This window comes from Anomalospiza imberbis, chromosome Z, assembly GCF_031753505.1.
Source record: "Anomalospiza imberbis isolate Cuckoo-Finch-1a 21T00152 chromosome Z, ASM3175350v1, whole genome shotgun sequence".
Classification (NCBI taxonomy): Eukaryota; Metazoa; Chordata; class Aves; order Passeriformes; family Viduidae; genus Anomalospiza; species Anomalospiza imberbis.
In genome coordinates, this window is record NC_089721.1 from 54,310,516 (window position 1) to 54,335,750 (window position 25,235).

At 40.7% G+C, this 25,235-nt stretch overlaps 2 protein-coding genes across 2 annotated transcripts in view; both read left to right on the top strand.

Moving 5' to 3' along the window:
- Positions 1-20,399, top strand: part of PTGR1 (prostaglandin reductase 1) — a 129,684-nt gene extending 109,285 nt beyond the window's left edge. The window contains exons 2-11 of the mRNA XM_068177165.1: positions 8,793-8,836; positions 9,484-9,590; positions 11,448-11,493; positions 12,262-12,321; positions 13,531-13,698; positions 15,555-15,672; positions 15,957-16,112; positions 17,642-17,747; positions 18,798-18,916; positions 19,826-20,399. Coding sequence (XP_068033266.1) covers positions 9,485-9,590; positions 11,448-11,493; positions 12,262-12,321; positions 13,531-13,698; positions 15,555-15,672; positions 15,957-16,112; positions 17,642-17,747; positions 18,798-18,916; positions 19,826-19,936 — 990 coding nt within the window. The 5' untranslated portion in view covers positions 8,793-8,836; position 9,484 and the 3' untranslated portion in view covers positions 19,937-20,399. The remainder of the gene's footprint in view (positions 1-8,792; positions 8,837-9,483; positions 9,591-11,447; positions 11,494-12,261; positions 12,322-13,530; positions 13,699-15,554; positions 15,673-15,956; positions 16,113-17,641; positions 17,748-18,797; positions 18,917-19,825) is intronic.
- The window catches only part of ECPAS (Ecm29 proteasome adaptor and scaffold), a 424,259-nt gene that overhangs the window by 87,402 nt on the left and 311,622 nt on the right, over positions 1-25,235 (top strand). The gene's annotated exons all lie outside the window — the stretch shown is intronic.

The following is a 25,235-nucleotide window of genomic DNA, read 5'->3' on the forward strand; positions in this document are numbered from 1 at the left end:
AATCGGCTGGATGCATTTACTCGTTTCTGAGCCTGGTTTTGTCGTGCTGTGTAAGTAGACCAGGACTTCGCGGGCAGGCTCGAGCTGTCAGCTGGACGGTGTTACTGTCGAGGTCTGCTGTAAAACTTTCTGTCCTGGACTACTGAGTTTGATGTTACATCAGCAATTTGAAATAATTCAGACTGAAGGTCTACACTACATTAGGGAACTAAAATATAATGCATTTGCTTGCTTCAGGAATTGGATGCAGCCGTTTAAGGCGTTTGTGTGAGAGCACTGCTGCTGGAAGTACTGTGGCCCGAAGTACTTGATGGTCCCTTATCTGCAGTTCACTTGCTTCCATCTGGAACCTATACTGGGAAAAATTATTTTTAATTTGGACAAGAATCAGATTGATACTGTGTAACTATGCAGCCCACTCTTTATTTGGCAAACTGAAAATGCTCCCAAATTATTTCTGAATCTACCTTCTGTGGCAAACGTGCTTGAGTGTTTCTTGCCTGCAGGAGGGTTCCTGGTTTGTTCCTGTTAGAGGTGGCTGTTTGGACTACACTGAAGGTGGCACCTGGTTGCTCTTCAAATGGCCAAAGTCATTCCCAATGTGTGGTTGATGGAGCTGGCAGCTGGGGAGCTAGTACTGCATCTGCTCCAGCTGCTCCTTTTCCATCCAGATTAACCACAGCCTGAAATAAGGAAATTGATATAAAGCAGAACCAATTCTGATGTGAGAGACTTCATCATATGAAGACAGCCAGGATTTCCCCTATTTACATATGACATGAGAAAGACAAGTAATTTCTTAATTATTAAGAAATAAATTCTTAAGTAGATCTGTAATAGCTTTGATGTCATAAGGCTTAAATTTGAGTGCTTCATTTTAAGAAATATAAATCCACTTGTAGCTATTTAACATGCAGTTAGCACCTTGGAACGAATATAACACACGGTTTGAGGAAGGAAAATACATTTTTAGCAGCTGGCTATCTAAGAGTGGTTTTGTTATTGTTATAACTTTATTGAACTTCAGGGAAGCAAAATTCCAGCTGTTCAAGGAGCTAGTCAGTAGAATCCTCTGTGAATCTGCCCTTTTATACAAGAGGTGACATATTTTTAGGGATGCCTTCCATAGAACACAAGAGCTAGTGATGCCCAGTCACAAGAAATTGGGTAAGGAAGGCAAGAAATCAGCATGGATGAGTCAAACAAAAAGGCAAGAGGGACATGCAGTGGAAGCAGACACAGCTATCTGGGAAGAGTATGGGGAGTCTGATTGTGTAGGGATGGGCTGAGGAAGGCCAGGGGGCATCTGAAACTGAACTTGACAAGGAGTGTGAAGAATAACAACAAAGGTTTCTACAGATATGTTACTTTGACAGGAGAAGTCAAAGAAAGTGTAGACGTACATACCACCGTGGGAAATGCAAGGCTGGCAGACGGGTAGCAGTGGATAAGAAGGCTGAGGTACTCAACAAATTTTTTGCCTCAGTCTTCAATGACAAGACACCTCTCTTCCCATACCCTTCGAGTGGGTGGACAGCAGGGTGGGGACTGGAGTAGCAAAGTGTTTCCCACTATAAGTGAAAGTCTAGTGGTAGGATTGCATCTGTGAAAATTGCCGTCCTAGGGGTCCCAGTGTCATGATAAAGAAGCCATCCTGCAGTGACATATGACGCCTGACAGATTTGCCACTTGCCAGTGATCAACACTGATCATGGGTGTGAGTTCTGACTATTTCCTATGGTCTGTAAATGGAATGTTCATCTAGCCCTATCTCAGAGACGAATTGGTGTGTTAAACTTGTCCCTAGATTGGAGGATTGTCCACCACAGGACAAAGTCCAGTTGGCAGCCCATTACTAGCCATAATTTTTGATATCTTTATGAAAGACATAGAGAGTCATGACCTGGAAGAGCAGAATCTTTTTCCCCACTACCCTGAACTTGGATCCAGCTGCATCCAGCGTTCTCAGTTCCCTAGTAGAAGAAAGTCATTGATACACATGAACAAATCCAGTGTAGGGTCACCAAGATGATGAAGGAAAACCAAGAGAGAAATGGCTTTGTTCAGTCTCCAGGAAAAAAAGCTATTGTTTCTGCTGCCTTCTTTAGCTGCTTAGCAAGACAGTATTAAGAGAATGGAACCCACCTCATCTGAGGGGAATGCATGGTAAGAGATGATAAATGTTGCTTGCTAAACAGTGTTTTCCAATGGCACATGGAGAGTCCTGAGATTTCCCCCTGCCAAGCCATGTCAAGGTCAGGTATTAGAACAGGTTGCCTGCAGAGATTGTAAAATCTTTATCTTTCAAAAGTAATACAGCTTCACATGTCTGTGTGCAATCTGATCTGTGCTTCCACTCTTAAAATTTGTTTCCTTGGACTCTTGTTGACACCCCTCTTTTTTTTTTCCTCATGTCCCTTTAATTTTTCATTTATCCGTCTCTTTAATATTATAAGATAACAGGTAACACATACCAGATCAGATGTATGTATATGCTAAGTGGGCTGGAGCAGCAAATTTCTGTCTTGAGGGTGCAGTTGGTTGTGCATTTTTCAAGCAGGAACTTGTTCAACGATGAAACTACCCTTGTTATATTACAGAAATCCAGGAGGGGGCCTCAGAGAGATCGCTGGTGCTTGAAAAGAGCAGCTTGAATTTTGTCACTTCCCTTCTGAGTTCACTTAGTCACGATGCTGCAAGAGATGTTTACACTCCAAGGGGGTGTTTAACGTTTGTAGAAATCTATGCTTTTACGAACTCGAAGTTTTCTTTGGCAGTAGTAAAATCAAGCAGATTAAACATTTCTCTCTGTGGGGCAGTAATAGGCCTGTTCCTGCAAATCTAAGAAGTGAAACTGGGCTACAAGGTGTCTCTACAGCTTTGATAAAATTTTGCATATACTTACAACATATGTTTCAACATTTTAGTAAGGCAGAAGTAATAAAAGTGCCTAAAAGAAGTTTAGGGTGCCATGCAGTGACTAGGAAAGCACAGCTGGCCCTTTAAGAAGCTTCAGCTTTTTTTGTTAGCCCACATCAACTGCTGTGCCCCATAGAACCATAGAACTGCTAAAGTTGTCAAAATACCTTTAAGATCATCAAGTCCAACCTAGCACCACCATGTTCACTAGTAAATTAATGTAGTTTGTCCATGGAGTAGACATGGCTTCAAGTGCCATATCCAAATGTTTTTTGAACCCTTCCAGGTATGGTGATTCCACTTGTTCCCTGGACAGCATGTTCCAATGCTTTACAGCCCTTTCTGTGAACAATATTTTCATAGCACCTATACTAAATCTTCCTTGGTTCAGCATAAGCTCATTTACTCTCATCCTGTTCCTTGGAGACTGGCCCTACCTGGCTACAGCCTCCTTTCAGATAGCTGTAGAGAGTGATAAGGGCTTACTTTATGTGCAGTTTCTGAGACCTGAATGCAGCTGACCTATTTCTATGATGGTGTTGACTTCCCTTTTCACTTCCTCATGTGAACTTGCTCCTTTGAACCTCTGTTGGAATTGTGACCTGACAACAACGTGCAGGGTGGCGCAGTCATTTAGCAGAGTGAAAACTAGTCACCTTCAATCTTTGACCTTCTTCCAAGATTTGATAGTATTGCATAAATAAGTGTAGTTGCAGCTTTATTGTTTCATAATGCAGTGTCATGCTTGCGTGGATATTTGCAGTATGGTCTCTGAGAAAAGCAGCATGGGAGTAGTTTTCCTTTACTTGGTTCTTACCACAGGGAAAAAAAAGTACAATTGAAAAGGCATTGTAAGAACTAAGCCAGAGGGGAAGAACAAGTAATTTTTGCTAAAGCTTGTAGTAATATAGGATTTGAGGCCGTATTCACTCCTAGGTAATTGGTAATCCTTGTATGTGTACTGGAAGTCCTGAGGTAGCCTCTGGATTATTACTCCCTTGGCAGTATCTACTGCCAAGAAGTCCTTTTATGTGAGTTTAGGTTTTTTGGTTTTTTTTTTTTTTTTGTTTTTTTTCTTTTGTTTTGGGTTTTTTTAAGGTATTTGTCCCTTATGCTAGTTCCTACCACTTTGCTTTGAAATGTTGCAGAAACCTAATAAATTAGATCTGGGGAAAAAAATAGATAAGATTATGATTACCAGGAAAAATTTGCTGTTGTGGTGATGGGTGAATTTCTCCTTAGAACCAATCTACAAATTAATTATATCTGAGATACACTTTACTCAGCTTGTAATCATACCCTTTTCTTCCAATGTGGGTGTGAGCATAGGTGTAACTGCTTCAGAATGGAGATAAAAGTACTGCAATCATATCTGCAAATTGTGATTGTCAGGAAGATGAGCTATTAAGCTAACCCAAAATTTGAATTGAACTCATGTAACTGACAGGTTTCTAAAGGATTTTGTCCTCAAGGTTAGATTTGGGCAAGTCCAGGCTAGGAAATCATACCACACCACTCAGGAGTAACAGCTGAGGTTATTTAAGAAAGGTAAAGTTTTCTGATTTGACTCATGCTGTCTTGAAAGCTTTACTGCTTTTCTGCTTTAATGTGATGATTCCCACATTTCAACTATCACCATTAGCTCTTCAGTCTATTGAAACTGTTTCAATTTTCTCACACTTGTCTGTCTCTTCTTTTCTACTTGCTAGTATGTATTATGGTATTCCAGTTTTCACCTCTTCCTTCTCTTCCATTTTCCCCTGAATTGTGAACCTCCTTACTCATGTTGATTTTGGGGACTGAGCTATGATTAGCTGTGTGAAGTTGCTTTGTTTTCACCTTTCAGCTCTGCTACAGTTTGCAGCAATGAACACAGGTGGGATCTTTGATTTGTTGCATATATTGTTAGTGCAAAAAGCCAAGACTTCCCAATCCATTACCTCTTTCCTTGATAATCTTTATTATTTGATAACTTGATGGGCTAGACCTCAAGGGCAAGGAGGGTTTGAAGGACATCAATGACATCAAGAATAAGTGCTGTCTTGGACTTAAATTTCAGCAAAGGCTTTGATTGTTCTTTTGTAAGAAAATCAAGCAGAAGTGCATCACCTTATTTTTAAAAGCATCTTCTTATCACTCTCTGTGCTGTTCGTTCTCAAGTTATCATAGCAGTCTCTTTACTGTAATGATTGTAATGGTCTATGAAACACTTTTTACAGAAAACACACAGAAGTGAAACAGAGTTTTAAATCTTCCAGCAAAAAGCTGTTAGAGGAACATTCCTAATAACAATTTTGAGTCAAAATTTGGAATATATTGGGAATTTATTTGCAGAGACCTGTTCAAAAAACCAACAATTTTCAGGCATTTATATACATTATAACATTGAAGATTTTTTTTATAGACACTCCGAAAAATTTGCCTTTCTTATTGCACCATAGTATATGTGGTTTGTTTCTTTTAAGTACTTCCAGAACATTTAATCTGTCTTTGTTTTGTGGATAACCCAAGTTTTATCCAGCTAAACAGTGCTTTATTAAATTTACTGTCCTGGTTAGACAATTTCTATTGATTGAGTTTTCTGTGGTGTACTCAACTATGGAATGGCTCCCTTACTGCACCTGCAGTGTACTAAAAGTTTTCTGGAATGTATAGACCTTTGACTCCTTATCTTTCTTGTTCTGTGACTTCTAAATTATCTCCAGTTAATTGATAACCATTGAATAATTCTTTATTGAATTTTGTTCTTTAACTATTAATTAGATTGTCTAAGAAATATGGGTTCATGGAGCTCCTTTCTGCAGTTGCAGTGAGGTAATTTCTCAGGGTCTTCTTCTGAAACTCAGCCAACACAAATCTAAATCAAAACCAGATAAAATCACAGTCAGACTTTTTTTTTTAACTAATCAAATGTAGTTCATTACCAATTTTTTTTAAAAATCACATAACTCCTGGTTAACTAAGATATAACTAACTGTCAAAAGAAATGTATTATACAAACCTAATGACATTGAAAACAAAGTAGTATTACAGTTTACAAGAGCAGGTTACTGTTCTTGGAACTGAGATTGCGGCTATGACATACTTAGTCCAGTAAGATTTAGCTGAAACCCATAAATGTTGTATCACTGCTGTTTATCCTTTGGAGTTGTTTAATACGCTTAAGCAGTGTAGTCCTTACAACTTCTTATGATTTTGTATCCAAACATACAAAATCATCTTGGTTTGTTAACCTGGAAATTAGTTTGTGGATCCATTAATCAAGCATGCATCTGTGTTTTCTGTTTGGTTTGGGGTTTTTTTTTTTGTTTTATGACCTACAGCAGAGTCTCCTAGCCTTGAAGTGGATATAATGATGCAAAATAATTTTCAGTAGAGAAAATGAGAAATAGTAGACAGAAAATTTTCCAAAATTAGGCTTAAATATAATAAAAAAGGGTATAGTGAAATCAGTGTTTTACTATTGTTCCTAGGCAGGATCATTGCTCTGCAGAAGAAAACCCGTGTTCCAAAAAGTAGAGATCTTGGATAGGAAGGTGAGGATTCATGTGAATAGGAGATCTGAGAGTAGAAGCACCCTAAGAAACAACGGTAGAGAGACAGAAATGGCCAGTACTATGGCACACAGATTTTCAGATCGTCATGATTACACCAGGTTTGAATCGGCCAGATAGGGAAAACAAAGGACAGCCTGAAGCAAGTAACAAGTTCCTGTGAAGACTCAAGCTACTAAGATAGGATAGTGGGAAAGTAAAAAACAGGGCTGGTGCTTTGGAGACATACAGACAAAAGAGACAAAAAGCAGGGAATCAATATTGATGATTCACAAACACGTGGCAGGCTAGGAGACAAAGTAATTTCTGAATCACTGCTGGCTCCCCGGGGGTACAAATGGCGCATCAGTGAATGGCTGCCGGTCTAGCCAGCATCTTTTTGTCCCTGGTCATTCCTGGTTGGAGCACTTGGTACCTATCTGAATGCAGGGCACACAGGTAGGACAAATCCCTCTCGATGCCTGTGAGTGTAAGCTAGTGAGTGGGATCAGTTTTGTGTTTCTCTGAACTCACCTTTTGCTCTTGTAAACATGTTTTCTGGCTTTGCTTTGTTGTTGCTACAGTGTCATGGTATCCTTTGTTACAGCCAAACACTGTTAATACCAAAGCAAATACATAAAGCAGCAGATACAAATGCTGGCCCACTTACTTACTGTCGGATGCTTTGATTTTGATCATACTTCATTTTGTGAAAGGTGATTTTCCCAGCACACGCTTCTGGTGCAGGAAACCTTCACTTGTGTTTCTTTGTCATTGAGGAACATGGAATATCTCTGTTTCATCACAGAAAGTTGTCGATTGCTGATTAGTTTCTGGATTTGGTGACTTACTCTTTTATCTAAATAGTGGAGAGCTTGACCTGTTCTCCCTGATCCTTGCATGCGCATCTTTAAACACATTTTGCTTTTTTTTCCTCAGGTCCTTGGTACTAATTAGCACTTCAGTCTTCATGGGTTTTATAGTTGAACACATTGCTATATATTGGGTTTTTTACACTTTTCACCCTTCATATTGTACTTGTGCGTTTTCACAAAAAGAACAAAAGCTGAAGACGGTCCCCTGCACAAAGTTTTCTCCCTTGCTACATACCTCATTGCAACATAGTTGGGGCAAAATGCCAAAATTTGCTATTGTTTCTTGAGGTGGCTCGTATATAGAGGCTTAGCTGCACTGAAGCGATACGCAGAATAAATAGAAAGACTCCACAGCCTGGGTTAGTTATGAAGTGGGTATGTATGTCAGTGCCCGGCACAAGTGAGATAGCTCTCCGAAAACTTGTGCCCCGAGCCTCGGTCTGACCCACACTTTTATTCACAAAGATGTTCCATATGCAATACATTACACAACCTTTTCATGCATATTCAACCCCTGGCCCTGCCTGTCCTTGTCTCTCATGCTAAATAGGTTCGCACCCTTCTGGGCATGCATGGTTTGCCGTGGTGGTCTTGCGGGGGTCTCTGGTGGTCTCTTGAGGCTGAAGACTGTGGTCTTCCTCATGGTTGAACTTTTGAACTTTTCTCCTTTGCGAGTGCGTTTTTGGTCCTTTGGTGCTTATCTGAGTACATCTGTCAGCCTTGATAGGCGTGGGGACACAGGAGCCTCTTATCTGGGTTCTTTGCATCCTCTGTCCCCTCTGGTATTGTTCTTTATGCAAGAAGCTTCAGAAATTTGCATTTTCTTATGCCCTTTGTACCATGGCAGAGGTTTCTTAAGTAAAAGGTTAAAATTTAACACGTAACTGTACAAGCTAGAATATAAATGCTTAATTTGTTAACTTAAGTGAACTCCAAAAATCTCTGTTTCAGCACAAGCTCTCCTTGTGCAGGGAACAGTGAACATGTCAGGGCATGCACCATGACTGGAGAACGTATTTGCTGTGTTAAAGTATGAATTGAGCAATGAAATGGACATTAATTTTTAATTAGATATTTTTGCACAGAGGTAGAACTATTAAGAGTTTCAGGGCTGGACAGGTAAAGTGTAATTTGAAGAAACTCCTGTTGTAATGGATAGTCTTGTCTCCTGACTGCAGTATTTTGTGGGTTCTAGAACCACGGGTTTTATGCGTTTAGCATTGTGTGCTTGACAGCGTGCCTGTGCAACTGGCTGGACACTGAACTAGGTGGGTTTGAAAGGCTGATCTCAAATCTTAACTGGAAGATGGTGAATCACAGTGGGTGTGCCTTAGACTGTGTTTACTTACTTCTTGGAAAGTGTACTGAGGGTGGTACCTACCAACAGCAGACATTTTCATCTTTTATAAGTGTGTGTGACTGAAGGAGTCCAGCCACTGACTGAGCAGAAGACCCAGTTTTTTCCTTGACTTGTCAGCAGAAGACCCAGTTTTCTCCTGCCTGCTCTAAGTATAAGCTTCTCTTTCTTTGTTCTTGTTGATTCACTTGGGTGTAAGAAGGGAAAAGGACCTGTGAGGATAGAATTAATGCAAATAATTTGTTTGTATGGAAAATGTTGGTAGCAGTGTGCTCCCGATTCCAAGCTCCAGTCTTCACAACTGGAGAAGCGTTTTCTCTCAATATGAGTGTCACAGAAAGAAGTCTTGATTACCTCTTTTTTTCTCATTTGCACTTTGGTTCAAGCTTGTAAAAGTTTAGGTTCAATAGACACCTCAGGTAATGGGGGCAATTGACAAAAGTTTTAAATTTGATTATCTAAAGGGATTGTTTTCCTTCTAAAGCTAGTAGATTTTCCTTCTTTAGTATCTTTAGAGTGGGAGTTACATATTTTGCTGGGATGACTTCTCACATAAGGACTTGCTGCCAGAAGGCAGAGGTCTCACAGGTCACAGGAAGATCTAGGTTGCTAAAGCAGTGAGGGGACTTTTCTGACATTTTCTTAACCTGGTGATATTACCACAGAGACAAGCAGAGGCTTTCTTGTGTGATGTCACATTATTGAGATAGGTGTTTTGCCTGATGAAATCTAAACCAGCCCCAGGAGCACTGTTGGGCATTGCTTTGACAGGTGTGCTTTGTCTGTGTTTGTTGCACAGGATGGTGATTGCCAAGGCATGGGTTCTAAAGAAGCATTTTGATGGTTTTCCCCAAACCAGTGACTTTGACCTGAAAAAGATAGAGCTACCAAATCTAAAGGATGGAGGTGAGCAGAGTGCTACCTTTACTACTAATATTTCTGGAGGTTATATGATTGCTGATGTGTGGCCGTGGATCTATAAAACTGCACATTTCTCTTTGGAATTTCCAAAATTGCTGGCTTATCACAAGCCACACACCTTAATGGAGAAGGACAATTGCTGAAGAAATACACTGATAGAGTTGGTGGTTTCAAAGACACCTTGCCTTCTGTTAAGGGCCTTAGAAGCAATGATTGAATTCTAAGTCCATGACACAGCAATTGTGGCATACCTTTCACAGTTTCATGCTGCCTAATCACACTTGCTGCCTGATTAAAAAGGCATTAGAATGTGCTTGCAAATGGAGAAAATTACTGAACTGATATGGCCTCAAAACTGACAACCACAAGGAAAACAGAATTTGTTCAATGCAGAAAGACAGAAGTGGACTGTGATTCAGAACCAGTGAAGTAACTGTATTAAGTTCCTAACATGTTTTACTAGTAAAATGTATTTATCTACTTTAATTTTCAAAATCCCTAGAAAAAAGATGGAGAACATGATACCCTATAGGAGCAGGTTTTCAGTGGAGTTTTTCATGCTGATAGAGAACATACTGAGGATAGTCCTAGAGGAGAGCAGAGTGACTGTACTGGGAAGGAACCTGCAGCTGAAAGACCTCAAGGCTGGGGCCAGTGAATGTTGATCAAGAAGTAAGATGGCAAGATTTCTGCCTGCATTCAAAATCTATTTTTTTTTTTGCCAGTCCTTATCTTATTTGATCTGTTGCAACAAGAAGAAAGGCTGAATATAAGTAGGAAAAAAAAAGACAGTTTTTATTCCTGTGTTTCTCTGTTTTGAAAAGAGTAAGGAATATGATAACTTATCATCATATCAGTAGCAAGAGCTGTTGATAAAAGAATGAACTTTGATTTTTGGTTTCATGTGGACATTTGTACCATATTTTCTTGAGCCTCATCCCACCACTTGTCATTTACTTTAAAAGGTGTATAGAAAGAATTGTGCAGAAGGATATTAAAGTACCAATTATGTTTACAACTTAAATGTCTGAAAACTGATTTCTTCTTACATTTACAGATACACTTAAAAATTTCATGCCTGTGGGTATTTAAGAACATGGAGTAATTTTTTCCTTCCTATTTTAATCCTTAAAGCAAAATGAGGCATAAGTTCACACTACAATGATTCTTTTAAAGGTGATGGCCTTCCTTGTTATGTTACATGGCTTTTCTGCTCTCTCTCTCTAGTAATGGGCAGGTACTTACATCTGAGTACATTTCCAGCTAGACTGCTGCAGCACAGGCAATGAAAAATATTAGTAGGTGGAGGTGAACCACTAAAAGTGGTTCATAAATGAGAAGTTTAAAACAGGTTTAACAATGTCTTTCCCAAGAACTAGTGTTGTTAGAGACAGTAAAGTGGATTAGGCTACTTAGAAAAGATAAACTAATGCCTTATGTTCAAGGCAGCTAATTAGTTTGTTTTTGACCTGTGCCACCCTCTTCTGGCTGAATCATGGGATGACATTTTATATACATCAAAATTAAATGAAAATTTTGTTTAGGAATTCTGGCTGCTTGACTCTTCTGTAGAGAGACAAGACACATGCAAAATTGCAAGGTTGAAAATAAGGTAGTTTCCTAAAACTACACTGGAGAAAGTTTCTTTTTCAACAGCATACCAATAATCCAAAACTAATGAATGTAGTAGTTGTTTCTGGTAGGTTTTGCCTAAACATAGATGGTATATGGGGGTTTTGAGCTGTCAGGAGTCCATATCAATTTACCTGAAAGACTGACTTGTGGAAACTATGCTCTACTGCACCATTAATATCCAGGAATTTGCTTTGTCTTTCATTGCAGAGTTGCTGCTTGAATCAGTATTTCTCAGTGTGGATCCTTACATGAGGTATACCTTTTTGTCCTTTCTGAATTTCTGGCTAAAGCACCTCATTTGAATTGCCATTTAAACCTCAAAACAACAGTGAGCAACACACACTGTTGCCAGAGTCCAAATGCCTTTATCTGCTTTTTAAAAAATGTTCAAGACTGAATATATTAATTACATACATGTATTACCTATGACTACTACATAATACATATGTTGAGTCTTGTGAATTACAAGACTCAAGATATGGAGCTGTGTCAGATTCAGCTAGACATTGGGGTAACATTTCTGCTGCCCTAGACTTTTCTTGGAATCAGCTGTTGTTCCTTGTCATGTCTTCAGCTGGCATGCAGTGTACTCAAATGAGACTCCAGCCTTGTAGCAGTTCCTGCTTAATTTAACTTAGCAAACTTGTACTTAAGGACACGTACTCTAACTTGGACATTGCTGATATAACCAATAGGTGGTAGTTGAAGCACCCGGAGACGAGGTAGTTTGAAGAGGCATTGTGGATGCTAAATTCAGAGATAGTTCTCTGGGTCTCAGGCTTCTTGTAGTGATGGACCATGCTGGGAAGGTTAATGCTGTCATCCATCCAACACTTCTGCCCAGGATGCCCAAGTAACTGGCTCTGGAAAACATCCGGTTATGCTGTTACAATGACAAGCTATTTGTGATCTGTCAACAATAGATACTCTCTTCCTGGGTCAAACAGTTGCTATTACTTTATAGTGTGTCTGGAGCATTATTAAAGTTGCACACAGTAAGCTGTGCTTGCCTGTGTTGCAGACCTTACAGCCAAAGGATCATGAAGGAAGATGACATAATGATAGGCACGCAGGTTGCCAGGTAAGACCTTCGCTTCCTGTTACCATTGTGCCTGGCAGATCGCAACAGGAATGTGCTGACACTCGAGACATCTGCAGCCTATGTTACCCATCCTTGACTTGTGTCTACATACTTCTGCTACTGACATTCTTACCTTTAGCTGGTTGGAATGTGTTTTTCCTCTAAGAATCTCTTTTGCCTTTCTGGAAAGCATTTAGACCTATGATAAAATCTGTATGTTTTTTCTGGTGATAATGTCTTCAAAGGCAATTTTTGCAAATAACCATTGTACTTGGCACACATTTTGAACTTCACATTTTAAAACCTGATGTGCTAGTAGCTGTCTGTCGGCAACCATGCATACTATCTACTCCAGCTCAAAATATCTCCACATCACCAAAGATACAGCTGTAGCCAAAGGGTTATATAACCTTAAATCCATCCTTTTCCCAAGCTTCTGGTAATGTAGCTGCACAGATATTTCCCTCTGTCATCTTGTTCCTGCTGTGCTGCCTGTAAGTTGCTGCCTAGGAACATCTGTGGCCTTTGACTCTTGTGTTTCTCTGCAGAAACATTGAGGGCTGGGATAAATTAACAACCAAGTCTGATGAACAGGTCAACTGTTTCTAATAATTCTAAGCTGCTTATCTACCCCATTCCAACACAGTTTTCTTGTTGAGCTAAGAAAGTGGAATTTTCATTTGGCATAGAGACTGCTGATGTGGATATCTCCCTGATTTTAGATATTGCTTTTTATCTGGTTTCATTACCCCAGGAGGTTCCATCTTCAGGATCTTCAGCTTTTAAATGAGGTGCAGGTTGTCTGAGGACAGCCTATCAGCAACTCCTTGCTGTTCCATATTTTAATTCTAGCGTTCCTCTTTCCTGCATTCTAACACACAGAAGCCTGGTCGGATCTCAAACTAAACTGGTGCTAATCAAAGAAACAGTTGGCACTTGTGTGGGAAAATTTGGTTTATTGTGGGTGGGGCTGAATCAAAAATCATCTTGCCAGTATTTTCCTCATGATAAGAGGTTGTAGACATTTCAGGAAAGACACTTGACACCTACAGCATCAGCAGTTATGGGTTAAAAATAATGACATAAAATACTTATTTTCTGAATCACAGGAAGAATGGAAGAGCCAGTATTGATTTGTTTCTAACAGGATGTGGTTTTGCTTGAGTTTTGTTTGGTTTTTTTTGTTTGTTTGTTTTACTTTTTAAACAGGATTGTAGAAAGCAAAAATCCTGCCTTCACAGTGGGGGCCTTTGTTGTGGCTGACAGGGGCTGGAGAACTCATTTTATCTCTGATGGGAAAGGCCTACAACTCCTTCCTTCCAATTGGCCTGAATCACTCCCTAAATCTCTAGCTCTTGGAACAGTTGGCATGCCAGGGTAAGTTTTGAGATGAAAAGGCAACTATCCCTTGGATTTTGGTGTGCAGGAGGTTTCTTCCTCTTTGTATTGATGTAAGTCTTGTTCTACCAGCATATTGCCTATTCATGCTGGTAAAAAAGGTGTGCTTCTGGATGCCCTTGCCCTGTATAGGGCATGAAGTTTGGCCCATCCTTTGGCCCATCAGAGGAGATTTGCCTTGGAGATTATTGGGCCTCTCCTTAAGGAGCTGTACTAAGTCAGAAGGAGGATCCAGGAAGAACTGGAATGAATCAAGTTCAGTCTGTGTTTACCTCAGTGGAAAGTCTCAAACTTCACTGGCACCTGGACTAGTCTGCTTTTACTGATTGGGCTCTGTTGCTATCACTATATTTCCAGAATCAAACCCAAAATGCAAAAGATAGATGCTGTATCATGCAGTAAAATAGATGTCCTTTAAATTGCACTGCAGCAGACAGAAGTGCTGTGTTTTGGAATCTGTATGTACTATCGGAATCTTTCAGTCATCTGCTTGCATTTCTTACCTCATTCTCTGTAGTTTTTATGGGAGATCAGGACTTTGTCAGTCGTAATGATCTGGAAGGCTTTCAACATGACTGTAAAATTGTGTGTGGTGGAGAACTTCTCAGACTGCATTTTAGCATCAGTCAAGATGCATGTTTTTTCTAGATGTCGTATAGAGGGATTCAGTTAGCTCTTTCAGTTGAGACCATATGGGAAGCTCTGAGCTTGAATTTAGAAATTAGCTTGAATTTAGAAATTTAGAAATGAGCTTGAATTTAGAAATTAGAATTCTGTGGGATTCTGGGCCAGTCGATGAGCTACTTCAGTGGTTCCTACAGATTACTAGTGCACTGGGGAGACTTGAAGTACAGTTTCCAGTTTTGGGCCCCTCACTGCAAGAAAGGCTTTGAGTTGATGGGGCATATCCAGAGAAGGGCAACAGAGCTGATTAAGGACCTGTAGCACAAGTCTGATGAGAAGCAGCTGAAGAAGCTGGACTTGTTTAGCATAGATAAAAGCAGGCTCAAAGAGACCTTACTCTTCTCTACAAGTGAGGGTGTAGCCAAATGGGGGTAACTGTCTTCTCCCAGGTAAGAAGTGACAGGACAACAGGAAATGGCTTCAAGCTGCATTAGGGGATGTTCAGGTTGGACATCACAAAGAATTTCTTTGCAGAAGAGGTTGTCAAGCACTGGAAGAGGCTGTCCAGGGAAGTGGTGGATTAACTGTCCCTGAAAGTGCTGAAGAAACAACTGGATGTGGTACTTAGCACTAAGGTTTAGTTGACAAAGTTGTAATTGCTCAAAGGTTGGACTCCATGATCTTGGAGGTCTTTTCCAACCTTAACGATTCTGTGTTTTACCCAGTAGCCATAGCACAGTAGTCCTCTGGAGCAGTGAGCCCATCAGTTCAGCAAGTTTTTCTCAGCCTTTTTATCTTTTTCTGCCAGTTTTGATTTGTGATGAGTATAATTGAATCTAGTAGATTAAATTACCAACTGGCAACTGACCTGTGTCTAGATTGGATTTACTATCTCTTCCAGTATGTAACTGAGTTGTCACAGAGTTATCTGTGTTTCTCCTTTTGACTAATGAGCACAATGAAAGCTGTTTCCACCTTAGAGAAATTTCTGCCTCAACAATCTCTTTCCCAGCAGTGTATCTGTGGGTTTTTTTCTGGGATGGCTGTGAAAAAGCTGAATTAAGAAGGTTGGATTAAGTTTTGTATTTCACAATATAGGAAAACTATCTTGTTCTGGTGGTCACAATATTTTGGATCAGTGTGGTCAAGTCACGTCTCTTTATCTGTCATCTTCTGTTTCTCACTGAACATATCTTTCCTTTTCTTTGCAGCCTCACAGCATATTTTGGTCTGCTGGAGGTCTGCAAGATGAAGCCAGGAGAGACAGTACTGGTTAATGCTGCAGCTGGCGCTGTGGGCTCTGTGGTGGGGCAGCTCGCTAAAATTTGGGTGAGTGTCTTGAACTGCTCATACTTGCTGTTGAAAAGACATAGCTGTAAAACAAGGCAAAGAGGCCGTGAACCATCAGTAGGACAAGCATCCCTGAAGGCATGCCTACACTATGGTCTTGAGATGGGAAAGCTGCTGAAAACATAGCAAATCTAGTTGGAAGTTTCAGGAGCTCATATGCTGACAACAGCCTTACTTTAAGGGTGAACCCTTCACCCAGCACACTGGGTGTCAGCCTGTGTTGTTAGGTCATGTTTATAAATGTTTTTCTCCTTTCCTTGCAGGGTTGCAAAGTGATTGGCTGCACTGGCTCAGATGACAAGGTTGCCTATCTGAAAAAAATAGGCTTTGATGAAGTCTTTAATTACAGGACTGTTAAATCTCTGGATGAAGCACTGCATAAAGCCTCTCCTGATGGCTATGACTGTTTCTTTGACAATGTAAGTTCAGAGAGAAGGCCTTGCCTTGAGCAGCTGTCATTTTCTTTAAAGTGTAGCAGGAACTCAATATTGTAATCATCTGATTGAAGTCTACACCAGGATTTCAATATGGAGATCTATTTAATCAAGCAATGTCTCTATAGGAGCTTACTGCTTTTCTGTTCCCTTCCCACACATATTTCTGCAGCTGACTTGAGCAATAACAGAAAGAACAAAACCCAAAAGGCAAAACTGGATTGTTGGTAGGGTTTAAGAATGGAGAGAGAGAAGTTTTACTTCACGTTCTGAAGAGCATGGCACATTTTGGAAAGTGACAGTCACAGTAATATGAAACTGATCCAGTCCATTCCTGGCCCCACCTTCGACCACAGGCAGTTCTCTGCTATTGCTGTAAGGAGAATGGGTGTGGATGGTTCCATGTTATGTGGTCATGGGGGCTGCATTGGTACCTGTAAACAAAAGGCAAGGCCCACTTGCAAAACTACTGGAGCAGCCCTCAGAAATTTTCTGACGTCTCCCAAATAGAGGTGGAATTAATGGGGACTATGTACTGTTCTTGATAGGTGTTTGAATTTGAACATCTTGTTTTGAAGGCTAAGAAAATTTAACAGTATGGATGCAGTTAGATCATGTCAGTTCACTTTCAAGATACAGAACTAACCCTGTCTCTTTTGATTTCCTACTATATCTAACATATATATTATACCTGATAATAATATAAAACCTGGCCATAGGGGTATTAGTGGGTATACTGGCCTTAAACTATACTAGCTAGCCTCCCTGGCTAGCTACTCGGTTTAAAAGAAGCCATCATCACCTCTTTAGCATGTCTTTCCTTCGGAAGTGCTTCTGCCAATCCAGGGATGAAGGCCATGGTGTTTTGCCTTTCTCTGGCAATTGAAAGGAATGTTTGGTGTCAGGGCAAGGTGCTTGTCTCTGTGGCAGGAGCTCCTGCCACTTTGCCTTAGCCTTCCAAATTTCATGTCCTCTGCTGCTAAGGTCTTAAATAGGTTTTATGGTCACGTCCACTCCCTTCATTCTCACTTCTAACTTTTGTGCAGAGGTCTGCACAGCAATATATTTTCTCACAGCTTTTCACTATTAAAAGCTTCTTTTCACACCTGTTCCCTATTTTGGAAATGAGAACCATAAAGTAAGTAGTCTACACCACCACGACGTAAAATTGCAGACTGGTATGTGGGAAAAACAGAGTTGGTGCTTCTTAGCACCCTTGGGAGGAGGGATCTATGTGCTAGTCCTGCCTGATTCTTCCAGACCAAGCTTCAGGAAGCAGATTTTGAATTAAAACTAATTCCCTACATTCATAACTAATTTTTAGGAGAGTGAGATTGAGTCCTCATAGCACTGTGTAAATGCAAGGGTTTCTGCAGACGCCAAGTCTTTGGGGTAATGGAAGTCGCTTTACCCTATTGAACCTATTGGTGCAACAATGCAATGTTGGCAGATTTCAGCAGTCAATGCTAAACACTGAATTGTCTCTAATGCTGCACATGCTCTGGTTTTTGTAGGTGGGTGGAGAATTTGCCAGTGTTGCTATCAACCAAATGAAGAAATACGGAAGGATTGCAGTCTGTGGTGCCATCTCTCAGTACAATGACTCTGTGCCTCAGAAAGGTGAGGGTCTTTATTGTGTCTAAAACGATTTTCTCTTTGATGGCAGAAGACATAACAGCAATCTACCGTTTAACTTCCCTGTGCCATTTTAGTGTATATATGTGTATACATTTTGGTAACTAACTGCTGCTGTGGGACACTGGAACCATGCTCCTTGTGTGTACATGCACTCATCCTTCTTTGTGCACACTGTCTGGTGAATGTCAGCTGATTAGGAACAAAGGAGTGGCTAAGATACTTAAAACAGGACTCCACATGGCCCTATGCAGATATAGATCAGTAGAAGGCAGGTGTGGTGTCATGATGTCATTTATACAGTAATACATACTTTAAGATGAGATAATGGTTTTCCCTCAGGTTTTTAGATTATGTAGCTTAAGCTTTCTCTTTTTTTTTTTTTTTTTTTTTTGGTGTTTTTTTTTCCCAGTAAGATTTCAGCTACTAATAAAACTGCTGAGAAATGTGGCTGAATGAATATTTGTTTTCAATATTATTAAGTTTCCCAGATTTGCCTTCTAAAAGAAATAGGAGGACTGTATTCTCCTTGGTAGCTGACCGGCTTTGGACTGTCAGATAACCTTAAAAAATGGAACAGGCTTTTGGTAATGAGGAGACTGTCACACATTTTTGTGAATGAGGAAGCTGTTTTTCTAGAGTTTATAACTTAAATTCTGAGAGTTAGAGAGAACATGAAAGCCTGTCAGGCTATTAAACAAGGTGTTAAAACTTTTTGAGATTCAGCTTAAATCTCTCAGGTGAAGCTGAAGCCACTTTATTTCTGAATTAAACTGTTTTCAGAATTGTTTAGTTTCACAGCTAAACAGCTTCCAGCTGTTTATGGATCAGGCCTTTGTCTCCCTACTTGACTATCTGTCCATGAATGTTTGGTCCTTTGTGCTGGAAATTCTCTTTGGAAAAAATATCTGCTTGCTTCTGGCTGAAAGAAAGTGATTCAGTGGTCTCTGCTGGCTAAAAGCTCACTTTATGTGTTGGACTTACTCTGAATGAAACTGATATTGCAGGTGGCTTGCTGATTATTTTCTCTTGCAGGGCCTTATGTGCAGATGCCCATGATTTTCAAAGAGCTTCAAATGGAAGGGTTTCTTGTGAGCCGATGGAACAACCGCCGGGAGGAAGGTCTGCAGTCCCTACTGAAGTGGGTCGTGGAGGTAAGGAAGGAAGGGGCAGTTGTTAGTAAGGTATATTCACACTGCATAGTCCATCTTTGCAAGAGAGGTGTCACAGCTGTTTAGGTGAGGTCCCAGCATGACACTTCCTTCTCCCTGCCTTGATCCTAGAGACACTTAAACCAGAATAAAGTTCAGTATAGCCTGATCCCTTCTGTTTTGTTGAGATGTGTGATATCAGCTTGTAGACTCAGATATAATCCAGAATACATGTAGGCTTTGAAGTAGCATGCTTCCAGAATACATGCTTCATACATGTACAGAATAGATTTCCCAGAAACATGCTTCAAAACACTTATCTAATAATGAAGATTTTCATAGTTAGGGTAATTCCTGTATCTCTCATTCAGTCATTTGTAGGATGGGCCAGGATTTCCATTGTAGTATTGTGCTGAAGTTGCTGGCAAAATGAATTTATAGTATTGGGAGCTGGGCTTTAAAGGTATTTAATAGGGAATTTCTTTCTAGGTGGAGGCTGAGTTAGTTAACCAAGTTCATGGCTGTGAGAATTTTGTGAGTGTGACCAATAAAGGCTAAGAGGCTCTAGCTTTTTGATCATGGGATTTGCAATTCTGTACTTCTGTATGGGTAGAGACAGGCCTGGTTTTGGGGATATGATCCTTTACCTGTCAATTGTTTGGGGACCAAGTAGCAATAAATCTGACCTGGTATGTTTTTATAGTAGTGATTTTTACTTCCTGTTATGACTCCAAGTAGAAGGTTTTACAACAAAAGCAGATCCTCACAAGAGCCCACTTGGCTTTGCAGTTATCCTGGTGCATGCCAGCTTGCATGTTTCAAATGAAATATATATGCTGGAGAAAATATTGCTGCAATTTATTCAGTTTTGGTGGATGAAAATTCAGCAATTTTCTTTCTTACTTTTGACAGGGAAAACTGAAGTGCCATGAACAAGTCACTGAAGGATTTGAGAACATGCCTATGGCTTTTATAGGAATGTTAAAGGGAGAAAATCTTGGAAAAGCTGTTGTAAAAGTGTGAAGATCATTCCTGGGAGACTGGCGCAGGAGAATGTGTTTCTGTTAGATGCTTTTAATTCACTTGTGAAATCATATGATCAGTATGTTTCAATCATTTTGCTGGATGTTTGGCAATGGTAACTTCTGTTAATAATTTGGCTAGTAAGTCTAAGTATATTCCAATTGCTTTGCTCTTGAAGAAATTGAGAATTGCTTGCCAGAGCTACACAAAACAAAATGCCTTAAAATTGCTGAAAATCAGAACTGTAACAGATTTGATAATAGCTTGAACCTTTCAATGAGCAGGCTTGTAGAAAGGAAAATCAATTTGAAAAGCTTTGCTAACTCATGGTACATTTAATTTTTACCCATTGATTTGGCCCAGAGCTTTGCAACAGGGATTTTTTTAACCCTTATCAAGGAGTGGAAAACAAGCTTAACTAACAACACTTGGGGATTCCAGCTTCTTCTCTAACTGGCTTTTTTTTTTTTTTTTTTTTTCATTAAACAGTGTAACTATCTCAGTTATTCTGAGAATATGGAAAGGAAAAATAAATATTTTAATGTATACTTTGCTTATGTTATAGTTCTATTTGTGGAACACTTTCTCTTGCACTTCTTTGTGGTTAACACAGAGCAGCTAAAATATTACAAGGACTTGTTTATCCCAGCAGATCTCAGTACAGGTGATATGGATAGATTACTAATTTCCTTGAGAAACTTGTCATTGGTGTCCAAGCTTGGAGCTGACCTTGCTATAGTGTTCACCCTGGCTCTCCTGGAAGGTGAGATTAATGTGATGGCCTTACTGTGTTTAATTGGTGTCCAGCGCACAAAGTGTGTCAAACAAAGGAGACACACAGATTGGTAACACTAAATATCTTAGATGTTCTGAAAAATAACAAGGATGTGTTACTATGGCATACAGGCATGGAAGGTGATCATGATCCATTTTCAGTCACTGTGGATGACTTCTTTTCTAGTTTGAAGGTTTCATTACTGATCCTTGAAGAGAGATCCCAAGCAGCCGTAATATCTTTGCAGTGCCAGGATTAGATGCTCCGTATGTCAACAAGAAGAGATCATTTATTTAAGATGTAGATTGACAATACTTGCTGAGTGGACTTAACAAAACACACCCTGAAATACACGTCAGCTGGCCACTGGGGAAATAATGAATCTTGGAACAAGTAGGGAAGAGGTTCTGGTAGCTTTATAGTGTTTTCTGAGGACAATGAATTGACAATTTGAGTAAGCTCCAGTGCTGTAGTTTTACACTGACCACTGAGGAAGGTCTGTGGTCTAATACCACTGCATATCACATAAAGAGGTAAACCAAAAAAGGGAACTTCTTGTCAGTAGGCTTCAGATGCACTGAGTAGAGGTGTGTTGTTGTGTGGTAGCTTTTTGTTGAGGAATTTTCAGAGGGCTTCCAATTCCTAAAATACTGAATTGTTTTAAGTCCAGTGAATTAATGATCTTTTTTTCAAGTAAAGTGATTATTGGGAAATTAACTAAGAACAGCCACATGGAGTTCCTGTTCCTTATTCAGAGTTGCAGAAAGATTTGTCAGTTAGAAAAATCCTGGCTCAGCCTGCTTCCTCCTAAAATACTGATGTGTACATTCCCCTTGCTGTGTGCAGATTTTATGCTTCATAAATAGCAGTTGATTTTGCAAGGCTGTTTAACCATGAAAATATAATTTTTCTGTGTAAAACCAACACCACACACCTCTGAGCCTCTGAATTACTCTGGGGAATATAGCTATATCCTCCTGAAAATCCAAGTTTTCTGTTACACATCAGGAACACTGCCACCACATGAGTAATGACAGTTGTATCCCTCATTGTCTGGCACAGTTTGGAGGTCTTGCAGAAGTTTCTTACTGTGAGTCTTATTGTCCTCAAAATTCTAAGTTTGTGGAACAATACCTGGATTTTTCCACATGTTGAAAGTAAAAAGGAAATATTAAAAATTTGGGTTTTTTTCCTTATGGCAGTGGCACAAGGCTGGATGAAAGTGTCTCTGTTTCGCCCTGCTAGTGAAGCAAGCTAATCCTACGAGTACAGCCAGGGTAATGAAGTTAACAAGGTGCCAAGGTCCAGCCTAGAACAAAGACACAGCAATGTGTTGCTGGGATTGGCTTTTCTGACGGTACATTGCTCTGTGTGTTTTTAGGGGCAGAGCGTGGGTAGTACCATGCAGACAGTCCAGCCGATCCTCTGACAGCTGCACAGGGCCTGTGGGCAGCACTCTGCCAGGCACCCCCTCTTCCAGCATTATCACTCTGCAGCTGATCTAAAGGCTTGCTGGGAAGGGGTGAGCTCCAGTGGTCCCACTGGCTGTCAGAAGGTGTTGCAAGGGCTTGCCTGTGGCTAGGTCAGTTCAGCAGTTCTCCACTGCCTGTGTCTGCAAAAGTGGAAAAGGTGTCAGCTCTGCCCAGAGTGCAGTGGTCATTCTTCAATCACCTTGCAGCTGTGGCTATCTGATACTAATCTCTGGTCTTTTTGTGCTGTTTTTCTCCAGTCCACATGGTCATGTTTGTGCCACTTCATAAGTTACAGTTTGCAAGTAGAGTGGCAGTGGGATTCTTGAGACATTATTATGCCAGTTAATTGAGGATGTAATATTTGAGAGCAAGAGGAAGAGTTTATCTTAAATGTAAACAGCTGCAGGCTTCATAATTTGTTGGCTAAATAGCTCTACATTTATACATATTGTTATTTCTAGAGTAGTGGTTTAACTGCTTAACACCTTATGCTTGCCTGTGCAAAGGGAAGCAGTCTCTAGAATCTCTAGAGTTGTTCCAGGCTAATAAATATGCAACTTTTATGTCCTATTCCTAAGCAACATCAAGCTGGGGCTGGTGGCAATAACTTCTCTGAGCTCAGGACACAGTGGGTATCTCCTTGAGGAGTTCACCATAGCCTGCCACACCAAAGGTGGCCTCAGGAAGCACTGGAAATTGTTGCAAAGGCCTGTGGTTTTTTGAAACCAGGGAGCTATCCCTGGAATGCATTGCTGCCTGATGAGCTTCTCTCATGGTCCCCCCAGGGTCAGTGCCCACAGGAGGGGTCATGAGACACCATGGCCAAGCCACAGCATCCATTTCTATGTGAGGTGAGATCTAATCCCCAGCTGGATCAAATCCAACCTTTAACCTGCCACCACCTCTGCCTGTACTGGAGCAAGCAAACCATACCTCTGATCCTTTGCTTTTACCTTGCTCCAATGACCCCTTACTTTAATTGTTCATGTCCAGCATTGGCTCCAGACAGGTTAGCTTGCTGCTGGCCATTACCTGCAGGGTAGGGAGATGCCTCCTGTCCCCGTCCTCAACCCATCATCACTAGCTCAGTGTGGGCTCAGCCTTCTTTGGAGCAACCCTGCTAAGTGGTGCTAAAACTGCCCATTGTGTTTCCCTTATCAGCAGGATTAACAGATCCTACTGTCCATGGGGTGTGTCCTTGCTCTCCCCCAAGTGTCCCTCTCAGAGGAACTAGAAACAAAGGAAGCTGAAATACCAGACTTCATTGTCTCCCTGAGGAAGTGTGGAGGGGAGATGACCCAAGCCTAATCTAAAACTCTTCCTCCTTCTATGCCTTTGGACCTAATGCTTAGCTTGACCACTCCCTAGAGTCGGTTTATACCTCTGTTACATCCATGACAAACGCTCCAGTTCCTGTAAGCCAGGCAGATGGTGCCACCAGGATAGTAGGAGCCACCTTCCCCTATGCATTACCTTCTAGCCCATTACCTCAAGGTACAACCATCACCCCAGCACTGTCAGAGAGATACAAGCACAAGGCATTCCCAGAGCCTGCCTGTGCATACACATGTGTGTAAAACTCACAGACAGCTGCGGCCACCTTGTGGTGATCTGCACGGTACAAGCTTGTGTTTGTCAGCTGTAGGTAGAAATAGAACTTCATGCAGCTCCCATGCTTCCCTCACCTTGTCTGTGTACCAACCTGGACCATAGGAGGAAAAACTGTATTTCAGGTGGATGTCCATTTCCACTATCTTCTCAGGTGGTTTCATGTTTCTCAAACTCATTTAGTTTATTCTTATAGAGGTTTTGTTACTGGGGAGGCTGTAGGAGTGGCTTCAGGTGAAGACGAGAAGCTGCCACCACATCAGATAGACCCAGTGACAGCCAGCTCCAGAGGGGACTTAACCAATGGCCAAAGCCAAGCCCTCAGTGATATGTGAGTTTAAATAAAAGCTCTAAACTGTAGTGGTAGTGAGAAAGGAACAAGACCACATGAAAAAAATCATCTTGAAGGACACCTTCACGAGGTCAGATTCTCCCACCCTTCACCAAGGGCCAGAGACCAGCACAACAGAGTTAATCCAGCAAGGATTTCAACAGTATGCTCCTCAAGCCAATTCCATTGGTGGCTGAATGCTGCATGTCAATAGAGTACAACACAGAGGAGCTGCTATGCCAGTTTGTTGGCATTGGTAAAAAAATAGATGTAATTTTTTAGCTTGTTTTAATGTATGAAAAGTTAAGAAATTAAACATTAAAATTATTACCAATATTCTTACTGGAATCATTCCAGAGGGGAATTAGTCTTCATTCAGGTCAAGGAAAGAAGGGAATGCAGATGGCTAGCTGGAGTTGCAGTTAGGTTGACTGCTGCAAGAGATCAGAGACATGTGGCTGGTAAAGCAACTCAGGTGCTTGGCATACACTTCCCCAAGTGCACAACAGCGCTTTCAGAAGCCCTGGATGGAGGTAAGGAGTGTCACTATTCCACTGCAATTTGATCAAACACAGTTCATATGTCCACTGACTGTGACCCCTTGGCCCTTCCTCTCATGTTAGTCCTCTCATTAAACCTAATTATTCCAGCTATGTGTTTTAATTGCTGTACTCAAGGAAGTACTTCTCTTCCTGTTGGCCAGCCCATTATAAGTAAGCTATGTAACAGGCCTGCAGAAAAAAACATCTTGTTTTTCTTGTTTGACAGCAAGGCACAGATCCCAGCTATTTCATAGCCAAATGACACAGACTGCAGTCGTTGCCTGAGGGGAGAACTTCTTCCTGAAACCCTTATTCCCAAAAGAAACCTTTCTGTGTTGTTTTTTCTCTGCTGTGTACATCAAGTCTACCAAACATTCAACTCAGTTGGCCATCTACCCACTTCTTTTACAGGCATCTTTGCAGACCATTGAATCAAAGCAGCCAGTTCTGTTCATGCAAGAAGCAGACCACAGAGTTTAATGAAAGAGTGAATGTTATGCTACTGCCTGGCACATAACAATACTGGCCTCACACCCTCACACAAAAAACAAAAAAATTCACTCACCAAGCT